The 22,458-nt window shown below is 40.3% G+C and overlaps 1 protein-coding gene across 5 annotated transcripts in view; it reads right to left on the reverse strand.

Moving 5' to 3' along the window:
* The window catches only part of UTRN (utrophin), an 897,027-nt gene that overhangs the window by 630,375 nt on the left and 244,194 nt on the right, over window positions 1-22,458 (reverse strand). For all 5 annotated transcript variants that reach the window (XM_073557627.1, XM_073557629.1, XM_073557628.1 and 2 more), the window contains 5 exons: window positions 11,479-11,592; window positions 6,141-6,296; window positions 5,463-5,633; window positions 4,319-4,498; window positions 1,034-1,168 (listed from right to left, as the gene is read on the reverse strand). In XM_073557627.1, coding sequence (XP_073413728.1) covers window positions 1,034-1,168; window positions 4,319-4,498; window positions 5,463-5,633; window positions 6,141-6,296; window positions 11,479-11,592 — 756 coding nt within the window. The remainder of the gene's footprint in view (window positions 1-1,033; window positions 1,169-4,318; window positions 4,499-5,462; window positions 5,634-6,140; window positions 6,297-11,478; window positions 11,593-22,458) is intronic.

The following is a 22,458-nucleotide window of genomic DNA, read 5'->3' on the forward strand; positions in this document are numbered from 1 at the left end:
TTCATCAGACCATAGGACATTCACCCAAAACTCCTCTGGATCATCCAAATGCTCTCTAGCAAACTTCAGACGGGCCCGGATATGTACAGGCTTAAGCAGTGGGACACGTCTGGCACTGCAGGATCTGAGTCCATGGTGGCGTAGTGTGTTACTTATGGTAGGCCTTGTTACATTGGTCCCAGCTCTCTGCAGTTCATTCACTAGGTCCCCCCGCGTGGTTCTGGGATTTTTGCTCACCGTTCTGGTGATCATTCTGACCCCACGGGGTGGGATTTTGCGTGGAGCACCAGATCGAGGGAGATTATCAGTGGTCTTGTATGTCTTCCATTTTCTAATTATTGCTCCCACAGTTGATTTCTTCACTCCAAGCTGGTTGGCTATTGCAGATTCAGTCTTCCCAGCCTGGTGCAGGGCTACAATTTTGTTTCTGGTGTCCTTTGACAGCTCTTTGGTCTTCACCATAGTGGACTTTGGAGTCAGACTGTTTGAGGGTGTGCACAGGTGTCTTTTTATACTGATAACAAGTTTAAACAGGTGCCATTACTACAGGTAATGAGTGGAGGAAAGAGGAGACTCTTAAAGAAGAAGTTACAGGTCTGTGAGAGCCAGAAATCTTGATTGCTTGTTTCTGACCAAATACTTATTTTCCACCATAATATGCAAATAAAATGAAAAAAAAACAGACAATGTGATTTTCTGGATTTTTTTTTCTCAGTTTGTCTCCCATAGTTGAGGTCTACCTATGATGTAAATTACAGACGCCTCTCATCTTTTTAAGTGGTGGAACTTGCACTATTGCTGACTGACTAAATACTTTTTTTCCCCACTGTATATATATATATATATATATATATATATATATATACATATAAATCCTGCTATATTCATTAATGTAGATAAACACCACCCCAAACAGCTCAAAGAGTAAATATTAACACAGAATTTATTCGAAATATAAGTACTAAACTCAGTTTACTAGACTGACACAAGATCTGCCCCATTATCTTAATGAAGCAACCAATAGTAACCCTACCTCCATTGCTTCATTCACAGCCTCTGCTTTATCAGGGAGGATTGCAGTGTTCTGTATTTGTTCTTCCAATGTATTTAACCAAGCCGTCTCCAGATTCAGAAAATGCAGAAGTTCTATCCAGCAAGACCACACTTCCTATGGATGAACACAAAACGCTGTATCACTCACTCAGAAGTAATTAGGTCAGTCCCTTTAATTTCATATCTACTCCCTTGAGGATTCGTTGTGACTATTGTTTTCACATAACCACCTTTAATAGACCTCTGCTATCATACTTTAGCTTTGCTTGAAAACACCATGAAGGTATCTCTGCCATTAATAAACAAAAATATAAATTACTTAAATGGCAGTGAACCTCACTATAATATCAATTATCAGTAGACAATGCTGCTAACCTAAATCAGTGTAAGGCCACATTCACACTATCAGTATTTGGTTAGTATTTCACATCAGTAATTGTAAGCCAAAAGTTTAGTTAGGAAAGTGATTGGCTGCAGTGGTCATATGGGATTTCTGCAGAGAAGTAAACAGGGACCAGTGGGGAGCACCAGAGCAGTGGCATTAGATCAACAGGGAATTAATCAGGCATGTATGGGTTACTTTGCAATTGTATGACATTAACATCCTTTAGCCATATTTTTCTTGATCATGGAAAACCTATTTAACACATTATATTCAGGTTTTCTTGGAGTGTGCCTTAGAAATAGTTTTACAGTTAAAGGAGTTGTCCCACCCTTTTTACAGTTAGGTCCATATATATTTGGACAGAGACAACATTTTTCTAATTTTGGTTCTAGACATTACCACAATGAATTTTAAACAAAACAATTCAGATGCAGTTGAAGTTCAGACTTTCAGCTTTCATTTGAGGGCATCCACATTAAAATTGGATGAAGGGTTTAGGAGTGTCAGCTCCTTAACATGTGCCACCCTGTTTTTAAAGGGACCAAAAGTAATTGGACAATTGACTCCAAGGCTATTTCATGGACAGGTGTGGGCAATCCCTTCATTATGTCATTCTCAATTAAGCAGATAAAAGGCCTGGAGTTGATTTGAGGTGTGGTGCTTGCATTTGGAAAGTTTTGCTGTGAAGGAAACATGCGGTCAAAGGAGCTCTCCATGCAGGTGAAACAAGCCATCCTTAAGCTGCAAAAACAGAAAAAACCCATCCGAGAAATTGCTACAACATTAGGAGTGGCAAAATCTACAGTCTGGTACATCCTGAGAAAGAAAGAAAGCACTGGTGAACTCATCAATGCAAAAAGACCTGGGCGCTCAAGGAAGACAACAGTGGTGGATGATCGCAGAATAATCTCCATGGTGAAGAGAAACCCCTTCACAACAGCCAACCAAGCGAACAACACTCTCCAGGAGGTAGGCGTATCAATATCCAAATCTACCATAAAGAGAAGACTGAATGAAAGTAAATACAGAGGGTTCACTGCACGGTGCAAGCCACTCATAAGCATCAAGAATAAAAAGGCTAGACTGGACTTTGCTAAAAAACATTTAAAAAAGCCAGCACAGTTCTGGAAGAACATTCTTTGGACAGATGAAACCAAGATCAACCTCTACCAGAATGATGGAAAGAGAAAAGTATGGCAAAGGTGTGGTACAGCTCATGATCCAAAGCATACCACATCATCTGTAAAACACGGCGGAGGCAGTGTGATGGCTTGGGCATGCATGGCTGCCAGTGGCACTGGGTCACTATTGTTTATTGATGATGTGACACAGGACAGAAGCAGCCGAATGAATTCTGAGGTATTCAGAGCCATACTGTGTGCTCAGATCCAGCCAAATGCAGCCAAACTGATTGGTCGTCGTTTCATACTACAGATGGACAATGACCCAAAACATAAAGCCAAAGTAACCCAGGAGTTTATTAAAGCAAAGAAGTGGAATATTCTTGAATGGCCAAGTCAGTCACCTGATCTCAACCCAAATGAGCATGCATTTCACTTGTTGAAGACTAAACTTCAGACAGAAAGGCCCACAAACAAACAGCAACAGTGAAGGCCTGGCAGAGAATCAAAAAGGAGGAAACACAGCGCCTGGTGATGTCCATGAGTTAAAGACTTCAGGCAGTCATTGCCAACAAAGGGTTTTCAACCAAGTACTAGAAGTGAACATTTTATTTACAATTATTTAATCTGTCCAATTACTTTTGGTCCCTTTAAAAACAGGGTGGAACATGTTAAGGAGCTGAAACTCCTAAACCCTTCATCCAATTTTAATGTGGATACCCTCAAATGAAAGCTGAAAGTCTGAACTTTAACTGCATCTGATTTGTTTTGTTTAAAATTCATTGTGGTGATGTCTTGAACCAAAATTAGAAAAATGTTGTCTCTGTCCAAATATATATGGACCTAACTGTAACTGAAGTATTCCCTCTCGAATAATAAAAATCACAGTTTGCTCCTGTACTAGCATCGTGGGACATTGTTATGCCATGTGAGCCCTGCAAATCACTGTCCGAGGGAGGTAAGAGTGCAGCAGAACAATAGTAACAGCTGACTGGCTGCAGGGCTCACATGGCATAACAATGTCACGCAAGCCCTGGGCCAACATCAATAGAACACTTCTGCTGCAGGAGGTGAGTATCTTTTATTTTTATCTTTTATTTTTATTTTTCAAGGGCAAATACTTCATTTAAAAAGGCAGCGGATGAACCATAAAGTGTTGCATAACAAATAAATAATAAATTCTAGGAGTTTGGATGACTTGGTGTTAAATTTAAGCTTAGGACATGTCTGACAACAGAATGGTGGTAAAAGGTCGTCTGTTTCCGAGACAACTAAAACAATTTTGAAAGAAAACAAGTACCGGAATATAAATCAAACAAATACAGGAAATAATGAAAAATCTGTACCATCTAACAAGAGCAAAACATTTGTAAATTTCCTACACTTTTTATGAAGACTTAAAGTTAATACTTTTTTTTTATAGAATTATGCTTATACCCAAATAAGTTGCCACTCACATAGAACAGGGGAAACTAAACTCATTTTTGCTTTCTTTGTCCTTCTATAAGTTTGGTTTGAATGTACATTTACTTTATATCACTTTATGCTCTTAATATACAGTATTTCTCACTTATACTCAACTCAAAGTAAAGAACTAATTTTGTCTCTGTCTTAAAACTACATATCTAAAAAAGACAGATATCTGTGAGTAAATGGAAGATGGAAATTTTCCACCGATGTAACCCAATAGAAATAAATGGTAGCAGTTGAATACATAGAATGGTGGACAGAGCGATTCCACAATGGATATAAAATGTACCTCTAGCGTGTGGCACTTTCCTCGTATTCTATTACATAGAAGCTGATAGTTGTCCAGAACCTCTTTTAGCTCCAACGTTAAATCTTGGCCTCCAGCTGGCCTCTTGGCAGCCATAGTCATAATGTTATCTTTCAAGATCTTCACTCGCACCTCTTTCTGTAACACATCCTCTTTCGCTCTCTAAAAAAAAGGTTATTTTAGATTATAATAAAAACGGACGCCTACTTCTTCTTACATATAGTGGGGGGAGCAGAAAAACTGGTAATATGCAAGAAAAGTACTGAGAATTATCAGTAAACAGTTTGATCCACAGTTAGAGGAATAACAAAGGAGCTGTATATAAAATGCTCCAGAATTTTTATTTCATAAATACAATAATTTGTTCAGATACACATATCATTATAGGTGACAGGTTTTCTTTAGGCCTAGGAGGGACTTCACCATTATGGGAAAACTTCTAAAACATTCTGGCTCAGCTTTGTCACATATGCATGGAGGGAGGAATAGTGTTAATACAGCAGAAATATTTTCTCTATCAAAGAGGTTAATGAAAGGATGAGTCATTAGGTCTGAAGAAATTCTTATATTTCAACTACTTTTACTTTTTGTATTTAAATGGAATCTGTCACCTATTTTTTCATATATAAGATGTGGCCACCGCCATCAGGGGCTTATCTACAGCATTCTTTGCTTCCCGTCGCGGCTCAGGCTCCTGTTGAGGACAGAGCAGAATACTACAGTGTGCAGGCACCGGGAGAGGTCAGAGAGGTCCGGCGCCTGCGCACTGCAGTACTCTGCTCTGCCCTCAACAGGACGACGGGAAGCAAAGACGAGGACGTCATCGCTAGAAGATGGGAGGCGCCGGACTGCAACACCCATCGGACCCGGACCAGACCCGGACCGCCTCTGGGAGAGTATAATATAACTCGTTTTTCTTCTCTTTCAGGTTACATCAGGGGCTTACCTACAGCATTACAGAATGCTGTAGATTAGCTCCTGATGGCAGTGGCCACATCTTATATACCAAAAAATAGGTGACAGATTCCCTTTAATAATAATAATAATAATAATTCTGTATTATTGTATTTTATGCTTTAAAAAGTTCTGTGACTAATTCCCCTTCGTATGTTCTTTTTTTGCTTACTTTCATTTCTTCAACAGCACTCTCTAGCTCTTCTGGAGACTTGTACTCAAAATCCCTTTCCAAATATTCCTCTTCAGCTTGTGTCATCCATTCTTGCATCTCTGCCAAGTCCTTCTTTAAATTTACTGCCTTCTCTTGACTTTCGGACAACCTGTTCATCTGATGAATCACCTTAGAAGCAAACAGAAGCAAATAGCTAGACACTTGTGTTTGTGTAAAGTGCCAAGAACAACTGAACTATAACCACATTGCACAACATTACATACATAGGTACATGAAGAAAAATCCACATAAACAACAATAAGACTTTTTACAATTTTTGGAACTGATTTAAGACAAATTATTTTCAATCTCTGCATGATCATAGTGCCAGCTTCTTTAATGACATAGTGCTCTAGGACATTGCAATAGTACTTTTACATACTTATGATGAGATCTGAAGTTTCTTAAAATTATTTTCAACATTTCAGAAATATTTGTAGACAGCAATGTTTAATATATTTTCACATTCTGCAACATGTGACTTCTGGACACGAGGCAAAAATGGTCCTAATCAAATAAAAGGTTGAGTAATACAATTATCAGTAGAAACATTTTTAACAGTTTCTGGTTTTCACGTTTGACCTGATGCACGTTCTTTATCATATTTCAGCTCTAAGATGAATGTCTTTTTTTTACCTGTTTGCTTAGTCTCTCCCATTGGGCCTGCTGGTCAGCGAGTCTAGGCACTACCCATGTGTGGATCATTGTATCAGAGTGGTTTCTAAGTCCCGATTCTGCATCGTTCAGCTTGCTTAAACATCCTTCCACAGCTTCCATTTCGTTGACAAGAGCCTACAGAGATGAAGCCAAAATTAGCACAAGTCATCTGGACTACACAAAAATAGGCTTAAGCCCTGAGTGGCTAAAACAAGCCAATTCTATATTTGTAAGGCACATACATGATCCAAATTGCATGCTATTTTTACATCTGGTGTTGTCATGACCATTTCCATTCACAAATCTAAAACTGAGAGGTAATTTCTAAGCAATAAATGTTTTGGGGCTCAAAACTACAGATCAACAAATTTATAGAAAATCTAACAATATAGTTTAAGGATTGTTTGATCGAATGGAATCTGTAAGTAGAGCTTCACACCTCAATCTAATTATGTGCACATAGATCTTACAAAGGCAAGTCCAGCAATACCTTCACATTGTGTTATGATAGTGTAGCACCTCACTCGGGAAAAAAGGTAATACACTTAAAACTGCAACTGACCCTGTAGAGACTAAAAATCCTGACCCTGCAGCCACTAGTAGTACCTGCATGAGATAGCCCTAATTACAGACTAGAAGATGGCAACTCAGACCCATGCTGCCTGAAAGGCTGTTGAGCGCTTAATGTACCTCCTAAAGAAACAGGGGGCAGAGCAGAGTGCAAATTACCTACCAAAGGGACAGTGTGCTGAAATAGAAAGAGATTCCAAAGTGAGTAAAACAAACCACAGAATAAAAAATAAAGAATTAAGTGTGCACTGTTAGTGAATATGCTGCCTATTGAAGATAGGAGCAGGGTAAAGAAAATAAACAGCAGAGAGACAAACCCTAGCTGGTCTTTCACTGACTGGCTTAAACTACGGCAGTATGCCTGGACATCCAAGTGAGACTACCACCAAAAGGAAATGTCTGCAGTGGGAAAGTATATAAAGCAGCACCCAAAAGGTGATAGGGTAGACAAATGAGTAAATGAAAACACCTCTTACCATAAAAAGTCTGAAGCAAGCATAACAGAAACTAAACACCCAAAAGAAAAGGTGCATCTACTGTGGCTTTCTGGACATACAAGTCGACCACAAAGCACAGGCTCAATGGTTCGAATACAGACATTCTTCTTCCTTTAGGGTATGATTAGGGTATGTGAACACATTGCATTTTTGCCAAGAAAAATACAGCATTTTAGTGTCCCTGCAAGGTGAAAGATTTCTGAAATCTCCTGCACATTTTGCATACTGTTTCCTTTCAGATTTGAGGCACCTTCAAATCCGCAGCATGTCAATTCTTTCAGCGTTTTTGCAGCATCTTTTACCCATTCTAATGACTGGGAAAAATGAATGCAAAACCTCTGAGAAAAATTAATGTTTTTACACAGTATTTTTCCTTCCAAGTGACACATTTTTGATGCAGAAATATTTGCAACAAATACTTAATGTGTGCACATACTTTACTGATAAATCAGTCTTCTAACTGATAATCAAATGAGGCCTAAGAACTATGTTAGATCTCAAGTCACTCCAGCTCTATTCTCTGTGCAGCGCCGCCTCTTCCTGCTTGACAGATGGCTCCTTTGCCTGAAGTCATAGAACATAGAGGCTGTCAACCAAGCAGGTGAGATGTCGCTGGGAGGAGAATAGCGCTGGAGTGACAGAAGCTTCATATCTACAAATACCGTATATATTCATGTATAAGCCGAGTTTTTCAGCACATTTTTTTATGTTGAAAACGCCCCCCTTGGCTTATACACGAGTCATTGTAAAGAAAACCGGCGGGGGATCGGTAGAGCAGTAGGTCACAGTGGAAGGAGTCGGCGGCTGTGGTTGTAACTGTGCCCGCTACTAAAGAGAAATGAATATTCATTTCTCTTATAACGAGCACAGTGACAGCTGCGGTCGCAGCTGCCAGCTTCTAGAAGAGATCCGATCCTACTCACCCTTCAGCGTACCTTCATAGAATCTCGTTGGTCCCAGCGTTCGCGCAGCATCTCGTTGGTGCCAGCTTCTTGCAGCTCTTCCTGTGCCGAGCTATCATGTGGCACCAATCATTAAGGTAATAAATATACAGACGTCTCCACTCCCATCGGCGTAGAGCGCATATTCATTACTTTAATGAGCGGTGCCACGTGATCGCTCAGCACAGGAAGCCGGCACCAACGAGATGCTGTGAGAGCGCCGGGACTAACGAGATGCTATGAGAGCATGCTGGACAGTGAGTAGGATGGGTTTTTTTGTAAGAGGAAGCATGCATACCAGGACAGCTACAGGGGAGCCACGCATACCAGGACAGCTACGGGAGTAGCCACGCATACTAGGATAGCTATGGGGGGAGCCATGCATACCAGGACAGCTACGGGAGGAGCCACGCTTACTAGGATAGCTACAGGGGGAGCCACGCATACCAGGACAGCTACAGGAGGAGCCACGCTTACTAGGATAGCGATGGGGGGAGCCAAGTATACCAGGACAGCGACGGGGGGAGCTACGCATACCAGGACAGGATAGATGGAGCCACGCATACCAAGACAGAGACAGGGGGAGTCACGCATACAAGGACAGGGATGAGGGGACAATGCATACCCGGTTTATACTCAAGTCAATAAGCTTACCCAGTTTTCCATGGCAAAATTAGGTGACTCGGCTTATACTCGGGTCAGCTTATACTCGAGTATATAAGGGTAGTTCTTAATTCTCAGTTGCATATCAATTCAAATGCTGATTTTTCAATAACAAAGGAATGGACTAGCCATGTAATGGTATTGCTAGACCTGTCTCTAAAAGAGCAGCACATATAGGGATACAGAATCCTGCACCCAGAGACCAACACAGTAACAATCAGCAGAGATGTAGTGAAGTGATTGATGAAAACTCTGTATTGCTCAAATTCCATGAAGTTACACCAGTTGCAACCTAAGAAGCAAGAACAAGAATCTCAATCACCAAACCCAGATGCTGAAAAGGAAAACACTGAAGTGTGGATAAGCTCTGAAGTCACCAAGGAAGACACAGAAAAACCAAGTCAACCTCCAGTCAGGAGATCAGAAAGGCCAAACAAAGGTAAGACGCAAGACGCCTGTCTACATGGTCAGAACACTTCCTGAGCCACTTCCCTCACGTAATCTCCGATCCTCCCAAGACCTCCTTCTCTCCTCCACACTTATTCACTCCTCACCCAACCGCCTCTAAGACTTCTCCCGAATATCCTCCATCCTCTGGGATTCTTTGCCCCAACACGTCCGACTATCAAACACATTCGGATACTTCAGACGGAACCTGAAAACCCATCTCTTCAGGAAATCTTACAGCTTGCAATGACCCTGCTGCCTCCTCACCACTACCGGAGCTACCGCCTCACCATCACCAGAGCTGCTGCAACCCCCCAACCTACTGTCTCCTTCCCCACCACCGTGTAGAATGTAAGCCCGCAAGGGCAGGGTCCTCTCCCCTCTGTTTCAGACTGAGATTGTTAGTTTGTTTAATGTAAGTGATATCCGTAATTTGTATGTAACCCCTTCTCATGTGCAGCACCATGGAATCAATGGTGCTATATAAATAAATAATAATAAAATAGTTCCCTCCCTTCCTGGAGGGACATATACACCTATCAAACCTAAAGAAAAATCAAGGGCTTCCCAATTTTCAGAAACATCTGCAACAAAAATCTAAAAATTTTTTTACTTCTGCTACATATGCTATTCACTTGCAAATAATGAAAAAGTTATTTAATTGTTATTATTTAATTAGTACTCACAATACGTTACAGCTTATTCTACAGAACAAAACTGTTGTGCTATAATTGAAAAAGAATGAATATAGAATTATAGAATACTATTTTTCCTTTTGGAATATGATAGGCCAGGAAATGCTCCCTGGTAAAAGCTATGCAAATTAGCTCTCCTCCAGAAGAAAACTGTCCTTCAAGTGCCATGTGTTGGAGCTAGTTGCTTAGTATTCTCCAGAAAATTCTGGATTCACTTGTATGCTTAAGGGCCCGTCACACATAGTGAGATCGTTAGCGAGATCGCTGATTTTGTGACGAATCAGTGATATCGCCAGCGATCTCGCTGTGTGTGGCACGCATCAGCGACCGGCTCCCCTGCCGGGTATCACTGATCATGCAGGAATGTCCTGGGCCATTTTTAGATCATTGGTCTCCCGCTGGCCAGCACGCATCGCTGCGTGTGGCAGTGGGAGACCAACGATCAGCGAGCTCCCAGCGCTGTAAGCAGACGCTGGGAGCTGGTATCCAAGGTAAATATCGGGTAACTAAGAGCGCGCGGCGCTTAGTTACCCGCTGTTTACCTTGGATACCAGCGTGCTCATGCTGGGAGCTGGTATCCAAGGTAAACAGGGGATAACTAAGTGCCGCGCGTGCTTAGTTACCCGATATTTACCGTGGATACCAGCTCTCAGCACGAGCACGCTGGTATCCAAGGTACACAGCGGGTAACTAAGTGACGCGCGTGCTTAGTTACCCGATATTTACCTTGGATACCAGCGTCCTCGCTGGTCCTGATCGCTGGTGTGTCTGCCTGTTTGGCAGCTCACCAGCGATCATGCAGCGATGCACCAGCGATCCTGACAAGGTCGTATTGTTGTCGGGATCGCTGGTGCATTGTTTGGTGTGACGGGACCCTAAGCCTTGTAAGATTTGTTAAAGTGTAGGACACTTTGTAGGTTGACTTTAAACTTTGTTTCTATTTATCTGCTATTCTGTTTCTTTTCTCTCAGTTTTCTTTGGCATTGTTGCACCAGACACATCAAGGAGCTGGATCCAAAAATGATACTTACTGCGTTTTCAATCTAATGCAATGATTTTGCAGTAGAAATTAGTAAAAAAAAAAAAGGGTGGACGAAAACTGATGCAGTTTTTTTGACATCAGTTGTGACAGATGAACACAGATGACTGGTGCATTGGGTAAATGGAAACCCAGCCTTACAGGATAGCTACCTGCCATAGGTACTATATGTAGCTTCCTTTCCTTTTTCTGGAAGAGAGCTTATTTGCATGAATGTAGGATTGGAAGGGTTGCATAAACGAAAAGATCATTAGAAAGAAAACAATCTCTGGACTTTCCGTAACTGAAAAATAAACATAAAAGCATCTAATATATGACAAGAATATGACAACCATAAATTTTAATAAATATGATTGCCCCGTTTACTGCATTCTTTTAAACATACTGCTTCATAAAATTCTGGGGTAGATAAGAAAAGCAATGAAGTGTTGTGAATCATTCATACGATTCTGTTGGATACGTTACCATGCACTGGTCCAGCTGTCTCTGTAGCCCTTCAGAATCTGCAGAGGTTGTGTGTTGGTTTAGAACAAAATCTTTCGCCTCACCGATCCATTTCTGTACAGACTTGGACTCGGTCTGGATAAATAAGAAAATATAAAAGATGCAATCAAACTATTCCCTTCAGGCAAAAGACAACACTAATGATGCATATATGTAATTCCACTTAAGTCATCATGAAACACTGCACTTTAAGAGGACTGAACAATACTTCTTATTTCAAGATACTTCACTTTAAGGCTAAGTTCCTTTGATATAAAAAATAATATTTTTACATATGCTAGTGGTTACATTTAGTAAAAAAGATGCACTAAATTTTGGGCTGCAATCTTAAAGTGTTCAAATAATCAGCAGTTGTGGAAGTGTAATGCTTCTATTTTTAAAAATCCTACTTACCATGAGGAAATATCTAAATCTCTCAATTTTTATTTTTCAGAAAATATATTTGATCCTTCCAAACCATTCCTCCAGTGGAATGCTCACAAGGCGGTTATACGAGGCACTCTTATTCGTATTTCCTCCCATATAAAAAATTTTAACCGTCAAAAAATTAAAAATTTGCAGACTTTGATTAAAGGGGGTTTTAGCGATATCGCTATGTGTGATACTTACCTCCGACCGGCTCCCCCGCTGTCCATCGCTGATCGCGCGAGAATGTCCGGCTCCATTTCTCGTCGTCAGCTTCCTGCTGGGGCTTCCTGCTGTGACGACGAGCGGCGCGTGGAGGCGGGCGGGAGGACGCCAGGATCGCTGTGTGGGAAAGGTGAGTATCGTGCGCTGCGTCGCTGCTGCATCGCTGTGAGGTCTGCCTGTGTGGCAGCTCACTAGCGATCATTTAGCGATGCACCAGCGATCCTGACCGGGTCGGATCGCTGGTCGGATCGCTGATGCATTGCTTAATGTAAAAGGGCCTTTAGGAGAGTTGGAATCATAGAATCATAGAATCGTAGAGTTGGAAGGGACCTCCTGGGCCATCTGGTCCAACCCCCTGCAAAGCAGGATTCGCTAAATTATCCCAGTCAGATGTCTCTCCAGCCTCTGCTTGAAGACTTCCATTGAAGGAGAACTCACCACTTCTCGTGGCAGCCTGTTCCACTCATTGATCACTCTAACTGTCAAAAAGATTTTTCTAATATCTAATCTGTGTCCTCCCATTCAGTTTCATCCCATTGCTTCTAGTCTTTCCTTGTGCAAATGAGAATAAAGTTGATCCTTCTACAATGTGACAGCCCTTTAGATATTTGTAGACAGCTATTAAGTCTCCTCTCAGTTTTCTCTTTTGCAAACTAAACATTCCCAAATCCTGCAACCTTTCCTCATAAGACAGGGTTTGCAGACCGGTCACCATTCTGGTCGCTCTTTTCTGAACTTGCTCCAGTTTGTTGATGTCTTTTTTAAAATGTGGTGCCCAAAACTGGACACAATATTCCAGATGAGGTCTGACCAAAGAGGAGTAGAGGGAAATAATGACTTCACGTGATCTAGACTGTATGCTTCTGTTAATACATCCTAGAATTGCATTTGCCTTTTTTGCTGCTGCATCACACTGTTGACTCATATTCAGTCTGTGATCTATTAGTATACCCAAGTCTTTTTCACATGTGCTGTCACTTAGCCCTATTCCTCCTATTCTGTATATGCTTTTTTCATTTTTATTGCCCAGATGTAGTATTTTGCATTTCTCCCTGTTAAAAACCATTCTGTTAGTTGCTGCCCACTTCTCCAGTTTATTTATATCTTTTTGAATCCTCTCTCTCTCTTCTCTAGTATTAGCTATCCCTCCTAGCTTTGTGTCATCAGCAAATTTAATCAGTTTACCCTCAATTCCTTCATCTAAATCGTTGATAAAGATGTTGAACAATACAGGGCCCAGGACAGAGCCCTGTGGTACCCCACTTGAGACATTCTTCCAACTGGATGTGCAGCCATTTACGACCACTCTTTGGGTCCGATCACTAAGCCAGTTATGAATCCACCTAACAGTTTCCTTGTCCATTCCATACTTAGTCATTTTTTCAATAAGGATTGTATGAGAGACTTTGTCAAATGCTTTGCTGAAGTCAAGATATACTATATCTACAGCATTTCCTTGATCCACCCAATCAGTGATTCCGTCATAGAAGGAAATTAAGTTAGTCTGACATGACTTATTAGTTACAAACCCATGCTGACTCTGTTTAATCCTTATCTAAGAATCCTCCCTCTAACTCCACATCTCTAGCTGATTTATCCCGTCTTCGAAATGAATTAAGGGCCACAATTTTTTCGTTGTATGTTTCAGCAGTAAAGCAATCAAAATTTCATCATTACATATCCCTTAATAAACCCACCCGCAGGGTGGATAAAAATCAATGTTTTTTTTTAAAAAATCAAAAAAATCGGATTTTTTTGATTTAAATCGGATTTTTTTCAATAAACTGCTTTTTGAGGAAAATATTTTACCATCCAAAGGTTCTTCCATCATGAGATAAAGCTGAGTTGTTTAACTCAGTAGAATAAAGGCTGTATATGTGTAACATTCACAATGCCATGCTCTTCCAGAGGTTTCTGTAGGATTAGTGGGCAGTTTCTCTCCTATATTATCACAGACGCTCGCTTTACTTACGCAGTTCTCAAAACTGAATTTGACTCCGCAGAGGTCCCAGCCCCTTCTTCATGGCAAAAATGTTACAACAAGAACAGAGTTGCGAAAAAGACCTTAATCCTATTGTTCTACAAACCTATGAATACAGAATCAACCCCTTCAGTGCCAAGTCCAAGAAGTTAGACAATATGTTTCTGATTGTTTGGAGTGGAATAGATCTGCACAACAAAAGAAGAATGTGAATCTAAGTGTGAGGAGGAGGAAGGGCAAGCAGACAAGAAAATGAAAGTGAAACTTTGAGCACAATACTGCAGCATAGCCACAGACAGACAAGTCTGGATCTGTTTGTGTGTACGATCTGAGGTTTATTACATTCTTTCCTTATAATGGCAGCAGGCCGTAAAAGAGACCCAGTTTGGGAATATTTTAATGAAGCTCCTTCGCCTATCGGTAAAGCAGGCATGCGTGCAAAATGCAAACGATGCAACAAAGAGATGCAAGGCCTGGTGGCGCGAATGAGGCAACATCATGAGAAGTACGGTGATGAAGATGACCAAAGAAACACTTCTGAACAGGCAGGATCTTCAGGTTGGTAAACATTTTTATTGAATCCTATTTCTAAAGATTGAACTGTCATGTGTGAGAAAAATTATATTTCTTATTATTACTGCATGTTACTGTCATTTGGTACAGTTATGAAGAAAAACAAATATTCCTTTTGGGGCAGGGGCAGTGATGTGTTGTGTACAATAAGCAGAAATTGTATAAACAATAAAATAACAGCATTGACTTTTTTTGTTTAGGGGAATTCATGGATTCTGGAAACTATCCACCTCCAAGATCACCATCATCCTGTTCTACAGTTTCAGAGTTATCCATCCAGGATAGTGCTTCATTAGCAGCAGCAGCATCATCATCAGACACCCACAGCCACATATCACCATCACCCAAAAGGAAGAAAAAACCTTTACCTCCTGGAACCACCATAGATAGGTTTGTGATAAGAACTAGCAGATTAGAAAAAGAGTTGATTGATGAAAAAATTGCCCAGTTTATTTATGCAACGAACTCTTCTTTCCGTCTGACTGAGAACCCACATTTCATTAATATGGTTCAGTCACTGAGACCAGGATACAGTCCACCCAGCAGAGCTGATGTTGCAGGGAAACTGCTGGATCAAGTGTATGACAGAGAAATGGAGCAATGTGCAACAGCTCTGGAGGGTAAAATTGTTAACCTAAGTATTGATGGGTGGAGTAATGTCCACAATGATCCTATTGTATGTGCTTGTATAACAACAGAAGAAGGTAAAGTCTTCCTTGCACAAACAACTGATACGTCAGGAAATGCACACACAGCAGAATACTTACAAGAAGTGGCAGTAAAAGCTATAACGACATGTGAACAAAAATTCAAATGTCTAGTACGCAGTTTGGTCACTGACAATGCTGCAAACGTATCCAAGATGAGAAGAGATTTAGAAGAGCAGGGAGGTAATACAAAGCTGCTAATAACATATGGTTGCAGTGCTCATTTGCTGCACCTCTTAGCCAAAGACTTAAGTGTTCCAGAAATAAAGGCTAATGTTGTTGAAATTGCTAAATACTTCCGTAATAATCATTTTGCTGCAGCAGCTCTGGAAAGGATGGGTGGAACCAAGCTAACGCTCCCACAAGATGTTAGATGGAACTCTGTGGTGGACTGTTTTGAGCAGTATATCAAAAACTGGCCTATTCTGATGACACTTTGTGAAGAAAATCGAGATAAAATAGATGGCACTATCACGGCCAAAATCCTCAACATTGGGCTTAAGAGAAATGTTGAACATATGCTGAGCTTCCTGAAACCCATCTCTCAAGCTTTAAACAAAATACAGAAAAATAGCTGTTTTATTGCGGATGCTGTTGAAATTTGGAAGGAACTGAGTGAACACTTAAAAACAGAACTACACATGGACAGAATTAAATTACAAGCAGTAAACAAACGAATGGGACAAGCACTGACTCCAGCTCATTTTTTGGCAAATATTGTCAATATCCAATATCAGGGTCAAAACCTAAGTGCTGAGGAAGAGGAGTTAGCTATGATATGGGTATCCAGCAATCATCCATCTTTAATGCCAACTATAATAAACTTCAGAGCTAAGGGGGAACCATTCAAGAAATATATGTTTGCTGAAGATATTTTAAGGAAGGTCACACCAGTAAAATGGTGGAAGTCACTTAAGCGCTTGGATTTAGAGACTGTTCAAGTAATTATTTCACTTTTAACAGCAGTAGCTTTTTCTGCAGGCGTTGAAAGAATATTCTCTTCCTTTGGACTCATTCATTCTAAATTGAGAAATCGGTTGGGACCCAATAAAGCAGGAAAGCTTGTTTTTCTTTTCCAGATTATGAATAGGAACAAAGAAGAAGATGATGATGAAGATGACGACAAGTGAGCTACAGAGGACAGCAGGGACAGTAGTATTTAAGTTTTTCATGTGTCGGCTGGGCTGACAGTCTAAAGGCACTTTTACATTTAGCGATGCACCAGCGATCCAACCAGCGATCCGACCCGGTCAGGATCGCTGGTGCATCGCTAAATGATCGCTAGTGAGCTTTCATACAGAAAGACCTCACAGCGATGCAGCAGCGACACAGCGCACGATACTTACCATTCACACACAGCGATCCTGCGTCCTCCCGCCCACCTCCACGCGTCGCTGGACGTCACAGCAGGAAGTCTCAGCAGGAAGCGCCCGACGAGAAATGGAGCCGGACATTCTCGCGCGATCAGCGATAACCAGCGGGGGAGCCGGTCGCTGGTAAGTATCACACATAGCGATATCGCTAGCAATATCGCTATAACGTCACAAAACCAGTGACGATTTAGCGATATTGCTAGCGATATTGCTTAGTGTAAAACCCCCTTAAGTTTCTTAAAATATATATATATTTTGTTTAGCCAAATTAGTTAACAAACATGGATGTTTGTTTAAGCAAATAACTAAGTTGAATAAATCTATTTAAATTGTTATTAAGGTCAGGATTATTTTTCTCCTTCCTAAGTACAACAGAACAGTGGTGTCCAAATATGAATGATTAACCCATTAAACTGGGGAGAAAAAAGTAATATAAAAAGTGATTCTAAAAATCTTCATCTACTTGCACGTTAAAGTAGCAAGAACTAGTTTAGGTAGAAACTTTGATTTAAATCACTGATTTAAATCAAGCCTTACTGACTAGTGATTTAAATCGTGATTTAAATCGTGATTTAAATCAGTTAGATTTAAATCAAATCCACCCTGCCCACCCGTTTTATGTTTAATCGAATAAAGAAGCTTAGAGTACACAACCGCATTGACAAAATTACTTCTCCTAAGGGATTATCCCTCACCCACCCACAAGACATTGCAAATGAATTTGCGAAATATTTCAATCAACTGTATAATTTGAGGTCTGATCCCTCTCTTTCCCGCTCCAGATGCGGACTCTATTAATAATTTTTTATCTTCGGTTAACCTTCCAAATCTCAACTCTGTGGACGCAGATTTTTTATCTGCTCCTTTTGCTGCTGAAGAGATTGGTGACACCATTAATCAATTAAAGTCATATAAAGCCCCTGGTCCCAATGGTTATAGTAACAATTATTATAAGTCTTTCCGCGACATTCTTGTCCCCCATTTAACTAAACATTTTAATGCCGCTGCGTCCGTTGGTTCCTTCCCTAGAGAAAATTTAGATGCTACAATCGTACTAATTCCCAAACCCAATACTAATCCTGATCAAATTCTTAATTATCGTCCCATTTCATTAATAAATACTGACCTCAAAATTTATTCTAAAGTTTTAGCTAATCGTCTTATTCTTATTCTGCCTAAATTAATTTCCACAGACCAAATTGGCTTTATCAAACATCGGCAATCCATTGAAGGGACCAGACGGCTGATAAATATTATAAAGTTAATCAATTCCCAAAAACTTCCTTCTGCTCTAATTTCATTAGATGCAGAAAAAGCGTTTGATCGCTTGAATTGGACCTTTCTGCGATGCTCCCTACTAAAATTTGGATTTAATTTAGACTTTATTACCAAAATTATGGCTTTATATTCTGACCCTCAAGCAAAAATTTACATTAATAATCACTTTTCCTCCCCATTTCCAATTTCTAATGGTACCCGGCAGGGTTGTCCCCTCTCTCCATTGCTTTTTGCCCTTGCAATAGAACCGCTAGCCCAATTAATCAGAGATCATTCCTCCATAGAGGGTGTTCGAACAGATCGTCAGGAGTTTAAGATCAGTCTATATGCTGATGATGTCCTCCTGTCTCTCACTAATCCCTGCTCCTCTATTCCACATTTACAATCCCTTCTTCAAAAATTTTCCTCCCTTTCCTATTTTAAGATTAATGAGTCCAAATCCAAAATTTTCCAATTTAATCTCACCAATTCTCAAATCAGGAGTATAAAGGCTGTCTCTTCTTGAGGTTGTGCGGAGAGGGAAATTGTTTATTTAGGTCTGCGGTTTTCTAGAAACCTAGGATCTCTGATTTCCACTAACCTACATTCCCTAACTGCCTCCATTTCTAAAGGCCTTAATTTTTACGCGGACAAAGAATTATCCTGTTGGGGAAAATGTCTAGTAGCCAAATCAATATTCCTTCCCCAAATCCTTTATGTTTTCAGATCCCTTCCCCTGCTTGTTTCCACTTCTTATTTAACTAGTCTGCAGACATGCCTTAATTTATTTATTTGGGGAAATAAAAAGGCCCATATTGCTTCGAATCAGTTATACAAACATAAGTTACGTGGAGGTATGGGACTGCCTAACATCTCAGCTTAGTATTACTCTAATCTTATTAAGCAAAGTCTATGTTGGTGGTCAACTGGCCATATACCTTCATGGGCGGACTTGGAATTTTATTTTAATAAAAATTCCCCTCCTTGTTCTCTTATTTTGAATCTATTGACATCTAAGCATTTATCTCAGTCTAATCATCCAATTTTTATGGCTGCTCTTGTGGCTTGGAGGAAGTTTTTTAAATTTAAGAGTGGTTTTTCTAGGATTCAACTCCTGTTGAGGCTTCCTCTCTCTTTTCTGGCCTCTGTTTATTCATTCGATTTGCATTCTACTTGGGCTGACTGGGGTATTTCTAAATTAAATGACATCTTTGATGGTCATAAATTTATATCTTTTTCTCATATTAAGAATAGGTTTGGGGTTCCCTCCTCTGCTTTTCTACACTTTACTATGTTGAAAGAATTTTTGACTCCACTGGTGACTCGTTGCCCTCTGCTATCGGAGCCAGCGATCAATATTTTATGCAACTCAGGCCATAATATTTTTTGGTCCACTCGTTATATCTACCAGTGGTTCAACAACGATTCTGCATTTATAAAATCCCCATATATGAAAAAATGGGAATCGGTTTTGAATTTTTCTGTTACCCCAGATGTTTGGGAACTGACCATGTCTCTAACCTATTCTGCTACCATGTCTATGGCTTTCCATGATTACTACTTTAAAATCATATCGAGATGGTACTATTCGCCATCTCGTCTAGATTTTATCAACCATTCCACCTCCCCTCTCTGTTGGAGGGATTGCGGGCATCATGGTAGCCTTTCCCATTTATTTTGGCTTTGTCCACGTCTTCGGCATTTTTGGGATCTCCTCTCTTATTTCTCATATTTTAAATCAATCAGATTTTTCACTGACTCCTCAGTTCGCCCTGCTCTCTTGGACGCAAGTCATCTGAATCCTTCTGTTAGGAAATTGGTTATTCATTTAGTTTTGGTTTCTAAAAATGAAATTGCGTTTTATTGGAAATCCACTCGAGTGCCCTCTTCACTCGATATTATTGCAAAACTGACTTTACATATGAGCAAAAATTGGCATTGCTGAATGGCTGTCTTCCTTCCTCTATAAAGAAATGGTCTCCCTGGCTGGAAATGTTTCCATGAGCTCTTATTATTATTATTATTATTTATAGTCTGGTTGTGTTTTCTTATTTTTCTTTCATGTGTCATGAATGCCTCATGATATTGCATTTATGTATGCTCTGTTATAAAATGTTAATAAAATTGTTTGGAAAAGCAATCTTTAGTGTTCAATTAGTTTTGCAATCTTTTTACATCCAGTTTGCTACCTGCTTCTGGCTTTAGACATTTTTTCATGTTTACTAGTCAGTCCAGGAAAGACATACAGAATGTGAGATCTGTGTGCCCAGAATGCTACTGCCAGTGCCTTTACCAACTTTGTATCAGCACAAATAATTACAATTCTCCTTTAAACTCAGCAACCCGTGATTAATCGTTTAACTTTATTGGTGACCAATACTAATGCTGAGAAGTTTATGAGCCGTCCCCCTTCCAAAACATAGTCTGTCATGGGACACTACTTTCTTTTCATACTAGTATATGGCTTGTCGTATTCTTCCCTCTTGTATATTTCCTTTTCTAATTTGCATCCTTTTATTGAGCACAGTCTGTTTGAGCCGCCCTCTCTGAAGACTTCTATGCTCTCTTCCCTCTCATACAATGGAGGACGCAGAGAAGGGAGAAGCAGAGAGAAGCCACACAGCCCAGACTGCGAGAATCAGTGTACTGTTGCAACTATGTCAGTAGCAGCAGTACAGCTATCTATGTGAAGAAGTTGCGCAAAATCATAAGATTTTTAGCAGAGAATGCTATTCAGAAAGATGATTCATTTTGCAATTTGTTTTAAAATGAGCAATAAAAAAAAAACAATGAAAGAGAGTCCACAGGCATTGTGATACTTACTGTCATGAGCCAAACTGTTTGATCTGAAATCTGATTTTAGCCTAAATGCCGTGTAGGACAGGAAAAGAATCCAAATTTAACCTGAGCTCTCGACATTATATAACTACCGATTATAATATGAGCAGCTTGACTAATGAGACTAAATAAGACAAAATGATAGGTTGTAATTGAAAGGAACATAAAAAGGGAGGAATTGGAAAGGAGCCCCACTAAATGTGGGCATTATTAGCAGCAAGAGAGTCAATGAATCCAAAAGGTTATGCTAATAATGGCCTTCACTCTATCCACACGCCTTGTCATCCCTTGCTTCGCCTCTTAGGCCGGGTGCACACCTTGCATTTTTGCTGCATTTTTTCAGTACAGATTTGTGAGAAAACCTGAAGGATTTCTTGATGCCAGCAAAGTGAATTAGCATCCTAAAGTTTCATGCACATGCTGCTTTTTTGTGACTTGCAGATTTAAATCTACAGTATGTCAATTCTTTCAGCATTTTTGCTGCAGATTTCATCCATGCTAATGAGTGGGGAAAAATCTGCAACAAAAACGCAAGTAAAAAACGCAGCTGCAAAAAACGTGTGTTTTTGCAGTTGCATTTTTCCTGCCAAGAGATGCAAAAATACTTAGTGTGCACATACCCTTAACTTTTTGCAGCTATACAAAGCATCTCCCAGCTATCCTCTTCATAGTCACTACTTGTCCCTTATAAGTGATACTATGTAAAGCAGCAGATCTGCCTGCCGAACCCTCATAAAAATACCTGTTTCAACACAGCTGTCAGGTGACCCGGGACAAGGAGTTTCTTCCCTGTCCCTAACACTAGGGGGCGCCCTAGCTCGTCCCATTCCCCGGCATACTTCTGGGATACTTGCCTTATCTCCTGAGTCAGCCCCCTCCCTGTTCTCTTCCCCCACCCAGGGAAGAGGGATGCTATTGTGCACCGCAGTACACCAACCCAACAAATAAGGCATCACAGATAAGGGTTAACAGAAAACTCCAGGCATACAAAATATTCACTCGCATATAACAGAGGAATCCACCAGGGCATTGAGAAAGGGGAATAAACCAAAATAGACAAGGATAGGGAATCACACACATACAAACCAAACAACAGTCACAAATAACTCCTCCAACTCTAATTCTCATATGAACGCCTCTCCCTCCGTTAGCCATGCAGCAAATGCTAGCTCTGACAAGAACTTGCATCAGAGCCCAGATTATAAAGGGGAAAGTAGTGTCTAACTGAGCTTAGCTGCAAGCAGAGAGATTTTCAACATGGCCAATTAACCCCTGTCCTACTAGAAGGAATAAGCAGCATTAAAATGAAGGAGAAGTGATTCTTCTCAGCGCTTGAGTAGGAGCAATCAGACACTGCAGTCTTCTGGCTCCACACTATCGCGGTAACCCCATGACTATATCCCAGACAAGGGAGCAAAAGTGTAAAGGTCATCAATAAGCTCAAAATGATCCGAAATAATAAAATTATTTCTTTAGTTAATATTTTCAGCATGTCTGACAATATCTTGACTTCCTTTTTCCATCAACACTTCTAAAAGCCAAAAACATATTTCACCTAACAAAATTGTCTTGATTTAAATGA

Source organism: Dendrobates tinctorius, unplaced genomic scaffold, assembly GCF_039654945.1.
Source record: "Dendrobates tinctorius isolate UK_male_01 unplaced genomic scaffold, ASM3965494v1 ptg000250l, whole genome shotgun sequence".
Classification (NCBI taxonomy): domain Eukaryota; kingdom Metazoa; phylum Chordata; class Amphibia; order Anura; family Dendrobatidae; genus Dendrobates; species Dendrobates tinctorius.